This window comes from Cyclopterus lumpus, chromosome 5 (genome assembly GCF_009769545.1).
Source record: "Cyclopterus lumpus isolate fCycLum1 chromosome 5, fCycLum1.pri, whole genome shotgun sequence".
NCBI lineage: Eukaryota > Metazoa > Chordata > Actinopteri > Perciformes > Cyclopteridae > Cyclopterus > Cyclopterus lumpus.
Window position 1 is genome coordinate 24,433,430 of NC_046970.1, and position 15,350 is coordinate 24,448,779.

A 15,350-nucleotide genomic window follows, 5' to 3' on the forward strand; every position below is an offset into this window, starting at 1 on the left:
AATAAACTTCTGTTGTTTTAATTAAGGATTTTGTGCAAACTTTAATAGCCTTTATAAACCAATTAGCTGCCCACGCAAATTAATGTCAAGTTTTTGTTGTGGTAGGAAATTTAATTAAAGGGTGTTTGATGATGAAGACCATGAGATGCTGCTGACAAAAAGCTATAAGTGGACACAGAGTTAAAATGATTTAGTTAAACATTGCTTTATATATACTTTTTACATACTGTATATGTATTACTTTTATTTTGTATTACTTTTTTGTTGAAAAGCCTTATTTTTTTGACCTGATCCACTTAGTCCCTGCCTACTGTGCTGTGATTGGTTAGTACCAGTGTCCTGTAATTGGCAGATTATCTGGCATTAGATATGAGTTCCTACAACAAGAGCATGGACAAGAGTCTTTGGTGTGAACCAAGTTGTTAAATTCACTCATCTAGCGGCTGGCTAGCTAGCTAGCTTACTAATTCCACCATGATTTCATGCTACACTGGTTACAGAAAATGGAGCCGAACATGTGGCGACAGAAATGTGCTTTCCTATACATTTAGTAGCTGGCTAGTTAGCTAGCCAGCTACTAAATGAGTGACTTAATGCTGGCTAGTTATCTTGTGGCCCAAAAATCAGCTAGCTTACTAATTCCACCATGATTTCATGCTACACTGGTTACAGAAAATGGAGCCGAACATGTGGCGACAGAAATATGTTTTCCTATACATTTAGTAGCTGGCTAGTTAGCTAGCCAGCTGCTAAATGAGTGACTTAATGCTGGCTAGTTATCTTGTGGCCCAAAAATTAGCTAGCTTACTAATTCCACCATGATTTCGTGCTTCACTGGTGACATAAAATTAGCCAAACAGTCGATGCAACGAGAACTGACCAATCACAGCTCAGTTAGGGCGGGACTAGGTGTCGGGAACCGAGAGCATATTTGCTGAGAGCCTTCATTTTTGGATCCCAACACACATGAACGGATTCAAAGTTAATACAAATAAATGCCATTGCAGTGAGGATCAGATTTTCAGACTAATGATTTTTGGGCCACAATGCGTCACGTGACGATCCCGTTGCAATACCAAGTGTGTCCACTACACCAGAATCCCTTCACAGCGCTGCCACAAGGGGCTTGATTGTTACCCCTGTTGATCTCTTTCAGGATGGTCTTCGGCTCGGTTGAAAGCTCTGGAAAAAAGAGCGAGTGAGTGGACCATGAGCTCCGGTGAAATTTAATTTTGGGGCAAAATTGTGCGTCATAAACAAATGTTGAAATCTTGACTGTTTAACATTATGTTTTGTTCGATTTGAAAGCGCAACTAAAGTAATTAGCGTGTGTTAATTCGTGATTTGTAGTCACTATTTGCGTTTAAAATGTATTGATTCAGGTAGAGAGCATGAATTAGAAATATATCTAGGCTACAATTTAATAAATTGTGGGCACAAATTAGTAATTTGCCTGTAAAAGCCTGTGAGCATGAATTTGTTAATTCAAGACCGCATTATCACATTATTTTTTTTTAGTGCACAATTTATGTATTCATGCATAAATTATTTATATGCCACATGCTGGGTAATGCAAATTAGTATAGATAGATAGATAGATAGTTATTTTATTAATCCTGCAAGGGGACTTTATTTCCACTACATTTATAGATACAGGTATGCAAGAAAAAATATATAAAAATGCACAATATATACAAAAAAATATAATATAATAATAATAAAAATACACAATATATTAAAAAAATATAATATAATAAGAACAATGCACAATATATACAAAGAAATAGAATAGAATAATAAGAAAAATGCACAATATATCCCAAGAATATAATATATTAATAAGAAAAATGCACAATATATTAAAAAAATAATATAAGAAGAAAAATGCACAATATATATTAAAAAAATAGAATATAGTAAGAAGAAAAATGCACAATACATACAAAAGTAGAATAAAATACTATTTAATTAACTAACAAAGCAAACAAACCAATATATGGTGTACACAGAGCTCTCAGCAGCACTATATAGTATAGTATATTATAAGATATATTTTTCTTCTTCTTTCTTTAATGAATACATGCAAACACTGTAACTAATTTGTCATCTCGCCATTAGCACCGTCATCCGTTTCCTCTTCTGTGAGAGAGACAGACAGTCACGGGGAGAGAGAGAGAGAGAGAGAGAGAGAGAGAGAGAGAGAGAGAGAGAGAGAGAGAGAGAGGGAGGAAGAGAGGGAGGACCAGACAGACCTCTCGGTTTGCAGTTCAGTCGCCGGTTACTCGGCTGAAAGCACGACCTCGCTTCTGAGGGACGACACCGGACATTTAAAGTACAGTTGGGACACTTTAAACGGGGAAGCCGGCAGACAGGCAGACAGACACGTATCGGAGGGGGAGAAGAAGCCGGTGAGAGGAGGAGGAGGAGGAGGAGGAGGAGAACCGAGACACGGGAAGGAGGACGGACGGCTCGGAGGGGAAGCAGAGGAGGCTGGGGAGAAAAGCGGAGGAGAAAAAAAAAGGGAGGATTTTCTTTTTTTTTTGTGTGTGAGGGGGGGGGGGGGGGGGGGGGGGGGGAGTTTGGTGCGAACGTACGTATGTGTGCTCCTCTCCTTCTTCCGATCGCTTTCTCTTCTCCAGCCTCCCCCCCCCCCCCCCCCCCCCCCCCCCCCCCCCCCCTCCCACCACCCCCCCCACAGTCTTCCTCGTCTGGAGTATTAATGTCTGGTTCTAGGAGGCTTTAAATGTTGAACTTGATGGGTGTTTTAAACTCCACCTCCGCCAATGTCTCCTGTACTTGTAACTGCAAGCGCATCACGTCCCTCCAGAGCATGGAAATCAGTAAGTAACTCTAATTACATTACTTTTTTTTATTTTTGTCTTTAATGTTCTCGCTGTCTGGCTTTTAAAAAAAAAAAATATATATATATATATATATATATATATATATATTTTAATTATTACTCCATGTGTGTTAAGTTTTGAGCTTTTCTCTTCCCTCCCCCCTAAACTATAATGTCAAGTTCGCTGAATGCAAACGTCAGCTTGATTTAAAAAAAAAGAAGACATTATAGGTTCTTCTTCTCCTCCCGAGGAAACCCCGTTAAAAAAAATCTATTCCTTAATCCTCCATAAGGGTTGGATTTTTCTCTGTGATTATTCAGGCTGGATTTTGAACTTGAACCAAAACCGCAGAGCGTCCCGTCTCTTCCGCAGAGCCGGGGGAGGAGGGGTGTGTGTGTGTGTGTGGGGGGGGGGCGATACACCTCCGGGTGTGTTCCATTCACATCGTTCATAAGATCTTTTTTTATTTAAAAAACAGTTGTGAAAAGAGAAGTTTGACACACTCGAGAGGGATTTGGGCTTCTTTTGGGAACGTTGGCGGCGTCCGCTTTTGATCTTTACGTCTGGCTCGCTACATTTAGGGGAAGGAAAAAAAAGCCTTTTAGTTTGACGGGGTTTCAACGGTAACAATATATCTATATATATATATATATATAAAATAAAATACACAACCTCTAAATGTATTACAACTACCAGGAAGTTGCCCGCGGAGGACGTTACGGGAGCCGGAGAGCCGAGGAGGAGGAGGGCTCCTCTCGGGTGGGAAGCTGGAAGTTTTGTCGCCGCTTCGTCATTCGAGCAAAAGCAAAGCCAGACGTCTGTCTAGCCGTCTGCGTGCGCGTGTGCGCGCGCGCGTGTGTGCCCGCGCGCGCGCGTCGTTCATGTGTGTGGTCGTATTCGGGAAAACCCTGTGTTTATGTGTGTGTGTGTGCGCAGTATGTTTGTATATAAATGCATATACAAATATGTATATGCATTTATAGACATATATATATATACATATATGTATATAAACATGTATATACACATGTATATATATATGTATATATACATGTGTATATATATATATATACATACATATATATATATATATATATATATATATATATATATATATATATATATATATATATATATATATATATATATATATACGTATATGTGTGTGTGCTTTTTTTTTTTTTTGGGTGAGCGGCCAGGGGTGCTAGTCCCACTGGGGACACCCATGCTGGAAGGTATACAGTCCTAATGCTGAAAGGTCATGGATGAAAGCTGTGTGTGTGTGTGTGTGTGTGTGTGTGTGTGTGTGTGTGTGTGTCTGTGTGTAGTCATATCTCCCAGTCCTCCCAGTTCAATGTGTTGAATTCAAACGCTGTGTGCCCGCAGCCCGCAGGGTTACTCGTCATAATAGTCGCTAATCATTAATGAACCATAACCTTCGTCGGCCTCCACTGAAAACGTTCAGGTTTTGGAGCGTTAAGTCCCAATCCGACCTTTTACATATACCATAATATGTCCCGAGCCCATTGATCGACGCATCCATAAAGCAATAAAGATGTTATTGCCGTCATTAAGTACCTTCAGTGGATCAGAAGCGAGCGTTTAGCCTCACAAAGCCCACACGACTCTGTGTGCGTTCAGAGTTGAGCTATCAACCCACAACCGACACACAATATTACAAATGTTATGATGACGTTGTCTCATTGTTACAGACCTCTAAACGAGAAGCGTGACTACATTTTTATGTTTAAAAAAAAAAAAAACAGAGATTTATTTATCTTGGATGGTTTAAAGGAGGCTCGTTGGGATTTTCCAGTTTTTTAAGATTTGGAAGGAAATGATCGCTGAGAACACGGTGACTAATGTGTTCCCCTCGACCGTGTGTGTGTGTGTGTGTGTGTGTGTGTGTGTGTGTGCGAAGGGTTCATGCCGGTGTCATCAGTCATTTATTGACCATGCAGCTATACTGGAGATGCTCGCTCAGACCTGCAGGCCAGCAGAGTGACCAAATGTACCCTTTAGTGTGTCCAGCATGAATCTAAACAGGTGGAACGAGATAAGAATGCAGGCAGCGCACACACACACACACACACACACACACACACACACACACACACACACACACAATTCCTCTGTCTGAGAGCAGACATGGTGTTTAGTCTGGAAGACAGAGGGAGGGAAACAGATCAACCGAAGGAGGGGAGCGGAGGGCGAAAGGACTGTGGAATACGGAGAAGGGAGGAAAAAAAAAGAACATGTCGAAACTTAGGAAGGAGAGAAAAAAAAAAAAAAGAAAAAAGAAAAGAAAAGGAAACAAGATGTCGGCCAAAATATATATAAAAAAAAAACAGACGGACAAAATAAAAAAGCAGGAAGACGGGGGCTGGAAGGCTGAGACTGATGTTTATGTACGTATGAAAAGCAGGATTATGTTTTTGAGGCCGTGCGGGGCGTTATGCAGCGGAGTGTGACGGAGAAGATGAAAGACACGGCGGAAAGTACAACACGGGATAATCCACGTCGTGCACTCGAGAGGTGGACGTGACGGGGGGAGGGGGGGGGGTACCAGACATCTGATATGAGATGAAAACTCAAGGAACAACAAACACGAAGGAACAAAGATGTGGCAAATAAGAATTATCTGCAATCAGCATTTCTAATCTGGAAAAACACGGAAAGCTAAATAGTTACACATTTGGCACTTAGCTCGAACACGATAGCAACACGGCGAGGTCAAAGGTCAGAGCACTCTTTATTTATCTTTATTTATCTTTGGGATCTTTGTTTTTTAGACAACAAAACTGTTGGAAATCAAATATGCATGTTTGGTCAAATTAAACTACATGTTTCTTTTTCTTGGAATGTTGTCCCAGTATAATCTCATATATCATTGAAAAAGATATAGGATACAAATATTAAATAAAATAAATAAAATAAATAAAATAAATAAAATAAATAAAATAAATAAAATAAATAAAATAAATAAAATAAATAAAATAAAATAAATAAATAAAATAAATAAATAAATAAATAAATAAATAAAATAAATAAAATAAATAAAATAAATAAAATAAATAAATAAATAAAATAAATAAAATAAATAAAATAAATAAAATAAATAAAATAAATAAAATAAATAAAATAAATAAAATAAATAAAATAAATAAAATAAAATAAATAAAATAAATAAAATAAAATAAATAAAATAAATAAATAAAATAAATAAATAAAATAAATAAATAAAATAAATAAATAAAATAAAAATCCCATCCCTTGCACCTGCAACAGCCGGATTGAAAAGCATGTAATAAATACTTCAGAGTACTCAGACGGCCGAGAGTCTCGGCGTCGCGCCAGTCTGTCTCGCACGTCGCCCCTCACCTGGACCCCGTGACGCAGGTGGACACGTACCTGTTACACCCTGGCATGAAAGAGAGCAACACACACATATGCAAAAACACATCTGTTCTTCTGAGCGGCAGACATTGCTAGTCAAAGCATATGACATCAGCATTACTCACGGCCGGGCCATGTGTGTGTGTGTGTGTGTGTGCAGTGAGGTCATCGGTATCAGTTCATAAGAATCATTTCCTACCAGCAGCTTGGTTTCCCTGTAAATTTGTTGCTACATGTCTGGCAGTCACCGGCACCTCCGCAGTCTGTCTCTGTAGCCAACATAAATGTTGTCTGAGTGCGTGTGTGAGTGTGTGTGTGTGCGTGTGTGAGTGTGTGAGTTCAGCTGGAGGGTAGCGGTATTTATTTTGATAATTGAATTCGAGGAAAAGAGTTATAGTGTTCCTGAATTGTGTGTGTGTGTGTGTGTGTGTCTGTGTATGTGTGTTGGGGGGGTTAGAGGTGACTGCGGCGTCGGGCACAGGGAGGACGCGCTGTGCTTGGGCTCTTTTTTCTGGTTAGCGCACATTCCTGTAGTTTGATTTCTGCAACAACCCGTGTGCCCATGAGCAAGACACAGAACCTCTTCTTGGGTTTGATAGTTTTTCCGAATCCCTTCGAACGCACATTGTTCGACTTTCTCTGTCCGCTTCTCTCTCTCCCAAACAATTGCAGATAATATTGAATCAACGAGTGCAGTTAGTGTCTCTGAACGCTTGATGGGCGGGGCTTAGGGAATGGGCGGGGCTTAGGGAACAATCGGTTGCTGTGTTTCATCAACCCAAAACCACAGCCAACGGAAACCACACACGCTTGAGTTCGATCACTTTCTGAACACATTAGGAGTTTCTAGCTAACGGTCACAACGGTTCACCCTTTAGTTGACGTTAAATAGGGCCAAATGTCTTTTAAAGCAGTCGACCGTCAACGCTATTTACTTTATTGTTAGCTTGAATAATAAAGTAAATAGGTGACACCTAAAGTGTAAAGTCCCTCTCCCACCTGACGTGTCGCCGTGTCACCGTCGTGCGTCACAAACATCACCGTTCACTTCCTGCTCGAGCTCCCGTGTGACAAGAACAGCATCCCCTTTTTATATATATATATATCTATATATATATATAGATATATATATATGCGCGACATCCTGAGGCAACCGGCGTGCAACTTTGTCTTCTGATCGCTCACCAGAACGTCTTCACGCCGGGGCGACGAAGGAAAACCCAAAAGAGTCGAGGAGGCACACGAGCGCTCCAGCGGAACAGCGGTGGAAGTGGAGTGAAAGGTTCTTTTTGTGGTGTCATTGTTGTCACTTTATTTTGGTAACATGTTTGGGGTCCATCGATGGATGAATGTCAGTGACGCAACGTGGTCACGGTGCAGCGGAAAACAATACAATACCATGTCAGCGTGTATATGTATATATATATACTATATATATATATATACATGTGTTAATACACATAATTCAAAAGGATTGGCAAATAGAAAAAAGATTAGTAAAAGGATATTGACATTAATAGTTTTAATTATGTGTTGTAAGCTGCTTAGAGCTGGTGTTATGAAGGTCACAACTTCCTCTATTTTACTAGATGACATTTGAACACATCGTGATGACATCATCACTCATCTTCTTGCTCACTTCTCGCCACTCGTCTTCTTTTGGGTTTCTCGTTGATTTGGTTTCCTTTCTTTATTTCCCCTCCTCCCCGTCCTCGCTTCCTCTCGCTCACTCAGTGAATCATGGAAATTAAATGAGTCTGTTCTGGCGGCCCTCCTAGACTTATTATGTAAACCCCTTCTCTGTCTGGCTGCCTCGGTGCATCCGCGCACGTACGTATGCACGTACGTATGCACGTACGTCAGTTGAGGATTTGTAAAATTATATATATATACAGTATATATAAATAAATTAATAATTACAAAAAATTCTGTTCTACTTTTGCCTTTTTTCTTGAAGTAAAGAAGAGCGGAAGATAAAAAATGTGTGTTTACGAAAAGAAAGAAAAAAAGCCCAAACTCGGCCTTTTGTGCTTCTTTTTATTTTATTTTATTTATTTTTTATTTTTTTGATTGACAGCTGCCATCGTCCCAGAGAGCCAGAAGCGCTTTTAATCCCCGTGTGAGTTGAACAGACATTCATTTTGTCCCAGAAGATATTTCCTCCTTAGTTTCATTGGTTTCATTGGTCGCTCAGTGGAAGGCAGTTTGCTCAAGAGCACGTCGGCAGCGGCTGTTGGTGCGGAGGAGAGGAGCAGTCGACCAGTTGTTAGAGTTCACAACCAGAACCAGGACCAGGACTAAGCGGGGCCAGACCCGTCAGACACTCCGGCGTTCGGAAAACACTACCGCTTCTGTCCACAGGGACCGCCAGAACCACCACAGCATTACGCGGTTTCTCGTGGTCACAATTCTTTGGCCCACTGAAGAATTAATTCAGCGACTGCGGTGGTTTGTTTTGGTTCTTTTGAAGGCTCACGGGTATTCTCGTCATTCAGAACCGCCAACAATGCCAAGATGACGGAGAATTATAACATATTTCTACGCTAATAAATGCGGAATGTATTAAAATATACATTTTAGATGGGGAATCCGTATTTGCAACCGTATACTTACGTTTCTACTGCCTCTAATGTCTTTTTACCTTCTTCTTTTTTAAGCTGCTCGCTGATCTCCTTCCTTCCTTCCTTTCTCCCTTTCCTTGTCCCTCTTTTTTTTGGCTTCCTCCACGCTTCACATTCAACCTCTCAGCTGTTCATTGTTTCTCGGTCTAGACGCACACAGAAACCTGAAGAACATAGACGTCACCCTCCCGGCATATGCATATATGTAGATGCGAGCAGCAGAGTGTGTGTGTGTGTGTGTGTGTGTGTGCGTCTGCGGGTCAAGGTCACCGTCACTTTGGGGGTTGTTGTGTGTGTGTGTGTGTGTGTGTGTGTGTGTGTGTGTGTGCTCTCTGCATATAATCTGCATACAAGACAGTGTTCAGCTGAGGCCCTTGTAGACTGTTGAACCCATATTGTCCCATTAATTAGTCTGAAGTGAGCGATGTGAATAAATTCACACGGAGCCACAGGACCGGGAGGCTGCCGCTATAAATAAAGGCGACGACTGTCTGCCTGCTCTACGCACACAGAGTGTCAGGCGACAACGTGGAAAAGACCGTCTCTTGTTTTTCATTAATTGGTCTGCGTCTGGTTCTTCTAAATACTTCAATTGTTGTCTATTTGTGTCGTCCAAAACAACCTAAACAATCTTGTCTTTCATTAATGAGTCTGGCCCCGGGGTGGGGTGGGTGGGGTGGGGGGGTAGGGAGTTGCTGTAGGATGGTCTGGTTTCCAAATGTTCACATTAACATCTGATTTTTGTTGATTACTCTAGTTTACCCTGCGAGGCCTTCGTGTTCACGTCCACTGTGTTTCACTTTCTTTGGAAAAAAAGAATGTATTTATTTAAATTTTTTATTTTCTCAAGCAAACATATTCACCTATTTTCAGCTTTAGCAACCTTGGTTTTATACCCGACTAAAAAATATAAATGCATTTCTTTTTTTCTTGTTGCTTTTTGTCGCCGTTGAGCCGAAAGGTTTCAGATCAGAGCGCCAAAGAAAGTGACCATGAACCGTTCCTGAGAAATTAATTAATCAGACCAAGACTGTGCTGCAGTGCGTTTTCATATAAATCAATATATATATATTTATTATTATTTATTCAATATATATATATTTATATATATATATATATATATATATGTATAAATATATATATATATATATATATATATGTATTTATTATTATTTATTATATATATTTTTATATATATAAATGTATTTATTATTATTTATTAAATATATATATATACATATATGTATTATTATTTATTAAATATATATATATATATGTGTGTGTTTGTATTCGCCGGCCTGATGACGACATCCTGTATGACGAGAAAAAAGAACCCTCATATTCATCGCATGTCATTTGCGATGATACTAATTTAGGTATTCGGATGTATGTATGCAAATGCTTGTTGTGTTTATGCAAGCTTTTAGTTGTTTAGTTTGCATATGAAACCAACGTTGCCAGTAGCATCTGCGGCGAGAAAACGGGGGAGGAGGAGGTGGAGGAGTGAGGCATGTCTGGGAGGGCAAAGGTCAAGGGTCAGGTCAGGAGAAGGCAGAGAGGGTGGGGGGGAGGGGCTGAATGTTGGAGTCTGTGTATCTGCATTGTTTGCTAATATTTTGCTACATTTGACTTCGATGAGCCTCATCTTCACGGTTTAGTTTGTTGAAACAACTAAATACATTTTATTATTTATTATTTATTATTTTACCTTAGTTTCCAGAATTTAAACCTAATTAAAAAAATTAGCACCGGTAGTAAATATATATTCTTGAATAAAATATTGTCTAAATTTAATGAGAATGTTCCTGATTTATTTACAATGTAACATTTTATTTAAATAAAATGTCTGCATGAAATTATTAATCTCACATCTGCGTTATCGTACCAGGAGTGTTACCTATTGAAGAGTGTCCCGAAAAAATATGATTTTCTTTTGAGTGTGCGGACGAGCTGGAGTCACGTGCACGTTCCTCAGGCGGCGCCGTGCACGTTCCTCACGCTGCGCCGTGCACGTTCCTCACGCTGCGACGTGCACGTTCCTCACGCTGCGACGTGCACGTATTGTTCTGTTAATAAAACGCTTCACATCACAAGACCACGTCACTCGAGTCAGCTGGTCCCGACTGAGAGGCCGAGTCTAGACAAGAGACACTTCAGACCCCCCCAACACATGACACACTCGTTCATGACCGTGGGCTTGACCCCCCCCCCTCCCTGACACACACACACACACACACACACACACACACACACACACACACACACACACACAGACTTGTAAGGACTGCGTCTGCCTCACTTTGCCCTCTGGCCCGCAGGAAACAGCTGGGACCACAACATTTGCATCTACAAAACATGCACACTCGCACACACACACACACATAAACACACGCACACGCACACGCACAAACACACACACACACACAGACGACACTCTGGCCCCGCCTCTCTGTTTATATTACAAAAAAAACCCATCATTTTACATTCATTGAAACACACACGCAGTTCTTATCGTGAACAAACAGTCCGACGCAAACCAAGCTCCACCTCACGTCAACAAACACACACACACACACACACACACACACACACACACACACACACACAACGTAGTGTGTCTAGACAGAGCAGAGGTCTAGAGCAACAAACAAACACAGCAGTCGGCTCCGTTTAATGGTTTCGTTGTTCCGATTGTTCTCGTTTCTTGAGCCGCGGCCAAGATCGCACGACCACGGCGAACTCTTTCTCACTCTTTCTCACTCTTTCTCACTCTTCGTGTCGGACTAAAGGGGTCCTTGATAAAATAGAAGGGCGAGGCCCAAACAGAACTAAAAGGAGAATAAATATGTATCGGAGAGAGAAAATAAATCAATAATAATGGAGCTTTGAGCATCTGTGTCTGACTCTATTAAAGTCTTTGAGATGACCTTCAACGTGAGAACGGATGATGAAGATGATGAAGATGATGATGATGATGATGATGATGATGATGATGATCGGCCAAAAAAAGAGCGAAGATGTATGAGGATTGTAGACGTGATTCATTCAGGTGTGGGATCAAGGTCCGCACCTTGAAGAGCGCTCCTGTTGCGTCATCATCGGGTTAGGCTCCGCCTCCTAACAAATTAGCTTTCAAAGCGATTCAACCGCACAACCTCAAAGAGGTCTTCTTTTCTTTGAGTCTTAAGAGACGAAGGAAACATTTAGTTTCACCTTCTAGAGTTTAACGCACTTCTTAAAGGGTTGAGTTCTTCTTCTTCTTCTCCTTCTTCTTCTTTCTTCTCCTCCTCCTCCTCCTACTCCTCCTTCTTCTTCTTCTTCTTTCTTCTTCTTCTTCTTCTTCTTCTTCTTCTCCTTCTCTTCTCCTCCTCCTCCTCCTTCTTCTTCTTTCTTCTTCTTCTCTTTCTCTTCTTCTTCTCCTCCTCCTCCTCCTCCTCCTCCTCCTTCTTCTTCTTCTTCTTCTTCTTCTTCTTCTTCTTCTTCTTCTTCTCCTTCTCTTCTTCTTCTCCTCCTCCTCCTCCTCCTCCTTCTTCTTCTTCTCCTCCTCCTCCTTCTTCTCCTCCTCCTCCTCCTCCTCCTCCTTCTCCTCCTCCTCCTCCTCTTCCTCCTCCTCTACAGGAAGTGAACTGTGAGCCAACGAGTTGAATGAATAAATAAACGATAAAACTTCTCTTCACACCTGAGCCGACGGATCGCTGCCCTCAACGCCTCCCACACCTCGTCCAGTGGAGAGCGGCTAGGCCCTGCCAGCTGGCACACACACACAGACACACACACACACTCGTATATATGTATATATGAGGCCCGTATAGTTTTTGAGGGCCCGGAGCCGGTTTCCTAGCTTGTTTACCGTCCGTCCATTACGCCTTCATTACTCAACCGGCGGATCCGCTCACGGTAAACATCTCTGACACCGACGCTGGAAAGAAACGTAGACGACTTCAAGTCGCCGTCAGCCGTGAAGTCGAGTTCGTGGTAATGTCGTCCGCGGCCGAGAAACAGACTTTTCCAGGTGTGCGTTGTGTGTTTTTTGTGTGTGTGTGTGTGTGTTTTTTTCCTCCCCTGCCAGACGTCACATGTGATAAACGTCGACTCCAGAGGCCTTTTCGGGTTTTTTTGTTGTTTTTTTGTTGGCCAGCAGGAATTCTGTCAAAACCGCCGAAAAATTCCGACAAGAAATACCCAGACGGTTAAATGTGTTTTAGCCCACCCCCCCCTCCCCAACTTTCTCTCAGTCTTTTTACCCTTTTTTTTTTAGAAACTCTCCTCGCTACACTTTGTTTTCAGCGGCTTTGTCACAGTGATCTCGTTTAGAGGTCTGCAGACATTTTTTGTTTCGTCTGAAGCTGTGGTTATCTTTCTCACACACACACACACACACACACACACACACACACACACACACACACACACACACACACAAGAGAGGGCAAGTTGATTCACGCGTGAAAGGGAAGCTCTATTCAGGTACCAGGTGTTTCCACTGTCGGACGCTCCTGGTGAGATGCCGGTGAAGCTCCCGGAGGTGCCTTGCTCAACGGCATACCGGACAGTTGAAGCGGAGGAAGCGGTGGCGGACGGAGAGTCCAATGGACAAATTAAATCATTTAAATTGGCCTTGTGTCCTTTTAAAGTGAAGCGATGTCCACTTGTGACACCCGTAGACTGTGTAAGGCGTGGACGTGGTCGCGGTGACATCACCCGTAGGTTCCCGAAGACGCCAAAAAGAGAAGTTTTCCTATAGACTTGCATGGGAAAGAGACCTCCCGGAATAACCTTTAATTAAATAATTCGGTCACTACTTTTTTATATTTTATTTTACACGAGCTCTCACTCGACGTCTCGCTGAGGGGTTCATCGGAGCCGGCGGACCGACTGCAGCTCGATACGAGGTGGTTGATAAGAGCTCTGAGACCACAGCCCGAGACACACACACGCACACACACACAAACACATCCATTAGCATTATTCAGTTTTTCCGCACACACACATTCACGTAAACTGTAACCACAGTGAGACATGCTTTCAATTCATTACCATTGTTTATTAATGTGGAATTGACTTTCCCAGACACACACGACCCCCCCCAAACACACACACACACACACAGGGTCAGACATTCAAAGCATTCAGACATTGTTGGGTCTAGCCAGGTGTGTGTGTGTGTGTGTGTGTGTGTGTGTGTGTGTGTGTGTGCGTGTGTGTGCGTGTGTTTGCGTGTGTTTGCGTGTGTTTGCGTGTGTTTGTGTGTGTAAGGACCGGCAGAGCCGGTTTTGGTTTTCTAGAAAAAACTCTTATTTGGACAGGAACATCATGTCTGACACACACACACACACACACACACACACACACACACACACACACACATTCCCTTCCCCTGCAGGCTTGATCTCACACTCTATTTAACAGACAGATTTGTCCTTGAACATGTTTTTCTGATTCTTGTCATCTCAGCGGTCGTAACCACTGAAGCTCCTTTAAAAGCTCCCCGGAGAACATAAAACAAAAATGCAAGAAGGTTTTCACCAACGTTTAGAGAACGTCTCTCTCTGCTTTCTGTGAAGCTTTCGGGAGGATGGTTTTTGACTTAACTATATTAAGTATAAGTATATTAATATTTTAACTGAGTTTAGGTACAACAGGTCAGTCAAAGTCCAGAGTCTTCAACTAAAACTAAAACTACTCCAGGAAGGAGAACGTGCTGCTTTTTTCTTAGATAATTGGATTAAAAATAATAAGCAGATTAAATACAATTTAATTTTTTTTTTGTGTTATCGAGATGAATGTAAAAAATATCGATGTATATTTTTATATGGATTTTTTTAGATTTAAACGCTTTGGCTCAAGGGCACTTTGGCAGTATTTGGCACTATTGATGCGGGGATTCAACCAAATTACTTCTCTGATGTGCTAGACACCCACCACTGCAGATAGTTAATGATTATTGTTTTGTCTAGTAAACTGTCTGCATGTGACTTGCCCTGCACGACTGGCTTCCTTCTTTTCTTTCACATTCAAATGAACAGTGTGCGTCTGTGTGTGTGTGTCGGTGTGTGTGTGTGTGCGGAGGACCGTGTGTGTGTATGTGTGTGTGTCGGTGTGTGTGTGTGCGGGGGTGCGAGACGACAGGGGTAGTCTAGCTCCTTCTGGCTAGAATTCTAATGAGCATCACACACACACAGACACACGCACACACACACAGACACACACACACACACACACACACACACACATAGAGCGAGCCAGACAAGCACCTGATAATGAGGTTTGATTTTCATATGTTTCAGACAGAATGCTCTGCAGGTCAGCTCGTACACAGAGGATCAGTGTGTGTGTGTGTGTGTGTGTGTGTGTGTGTGTTGGACTTTACACACTCTCACTCTTTCCATTGTAAACATTAATGACTGTGTGTGTGTGTTGTGTCTCCACGTTACCGGTGTTTGTGGAGTCAACACGACCGCACTTCCATCTCATTGTCGTGTGACTTCAA

The 15,350-nt window shown here is 41.7% G+C and overlaps 1 protein-coding gene across 1 annotated transcript in view; it reads left to right on the forward strand.

Annotated features, from left to right (window-relative positions):
- The first annotated feature begins 2,701 nt into the window (after nucleotides 1–2,701).
- pmepa1 (prostate transmembrane protein, androgen induced 1) overlaps nucleotides 2,702–15,350 on the forward strand; it is a 28,946-nt gene continuing 16,297 nt past the window's right edge. Inside the window, exon 1 of the mRNA XM_034533362.1 lies at nucleotides 2,702–2,840. Coding sequence (XP_034389253.1) covers nucleotides 2,744–2,840 — 97 coding nt within the window. The 5' untranslated portion in view covers nucleotides 2,702–2,743. The remainder of the gene's footprint in view (nucleotides 2,841–15,350) is intronic.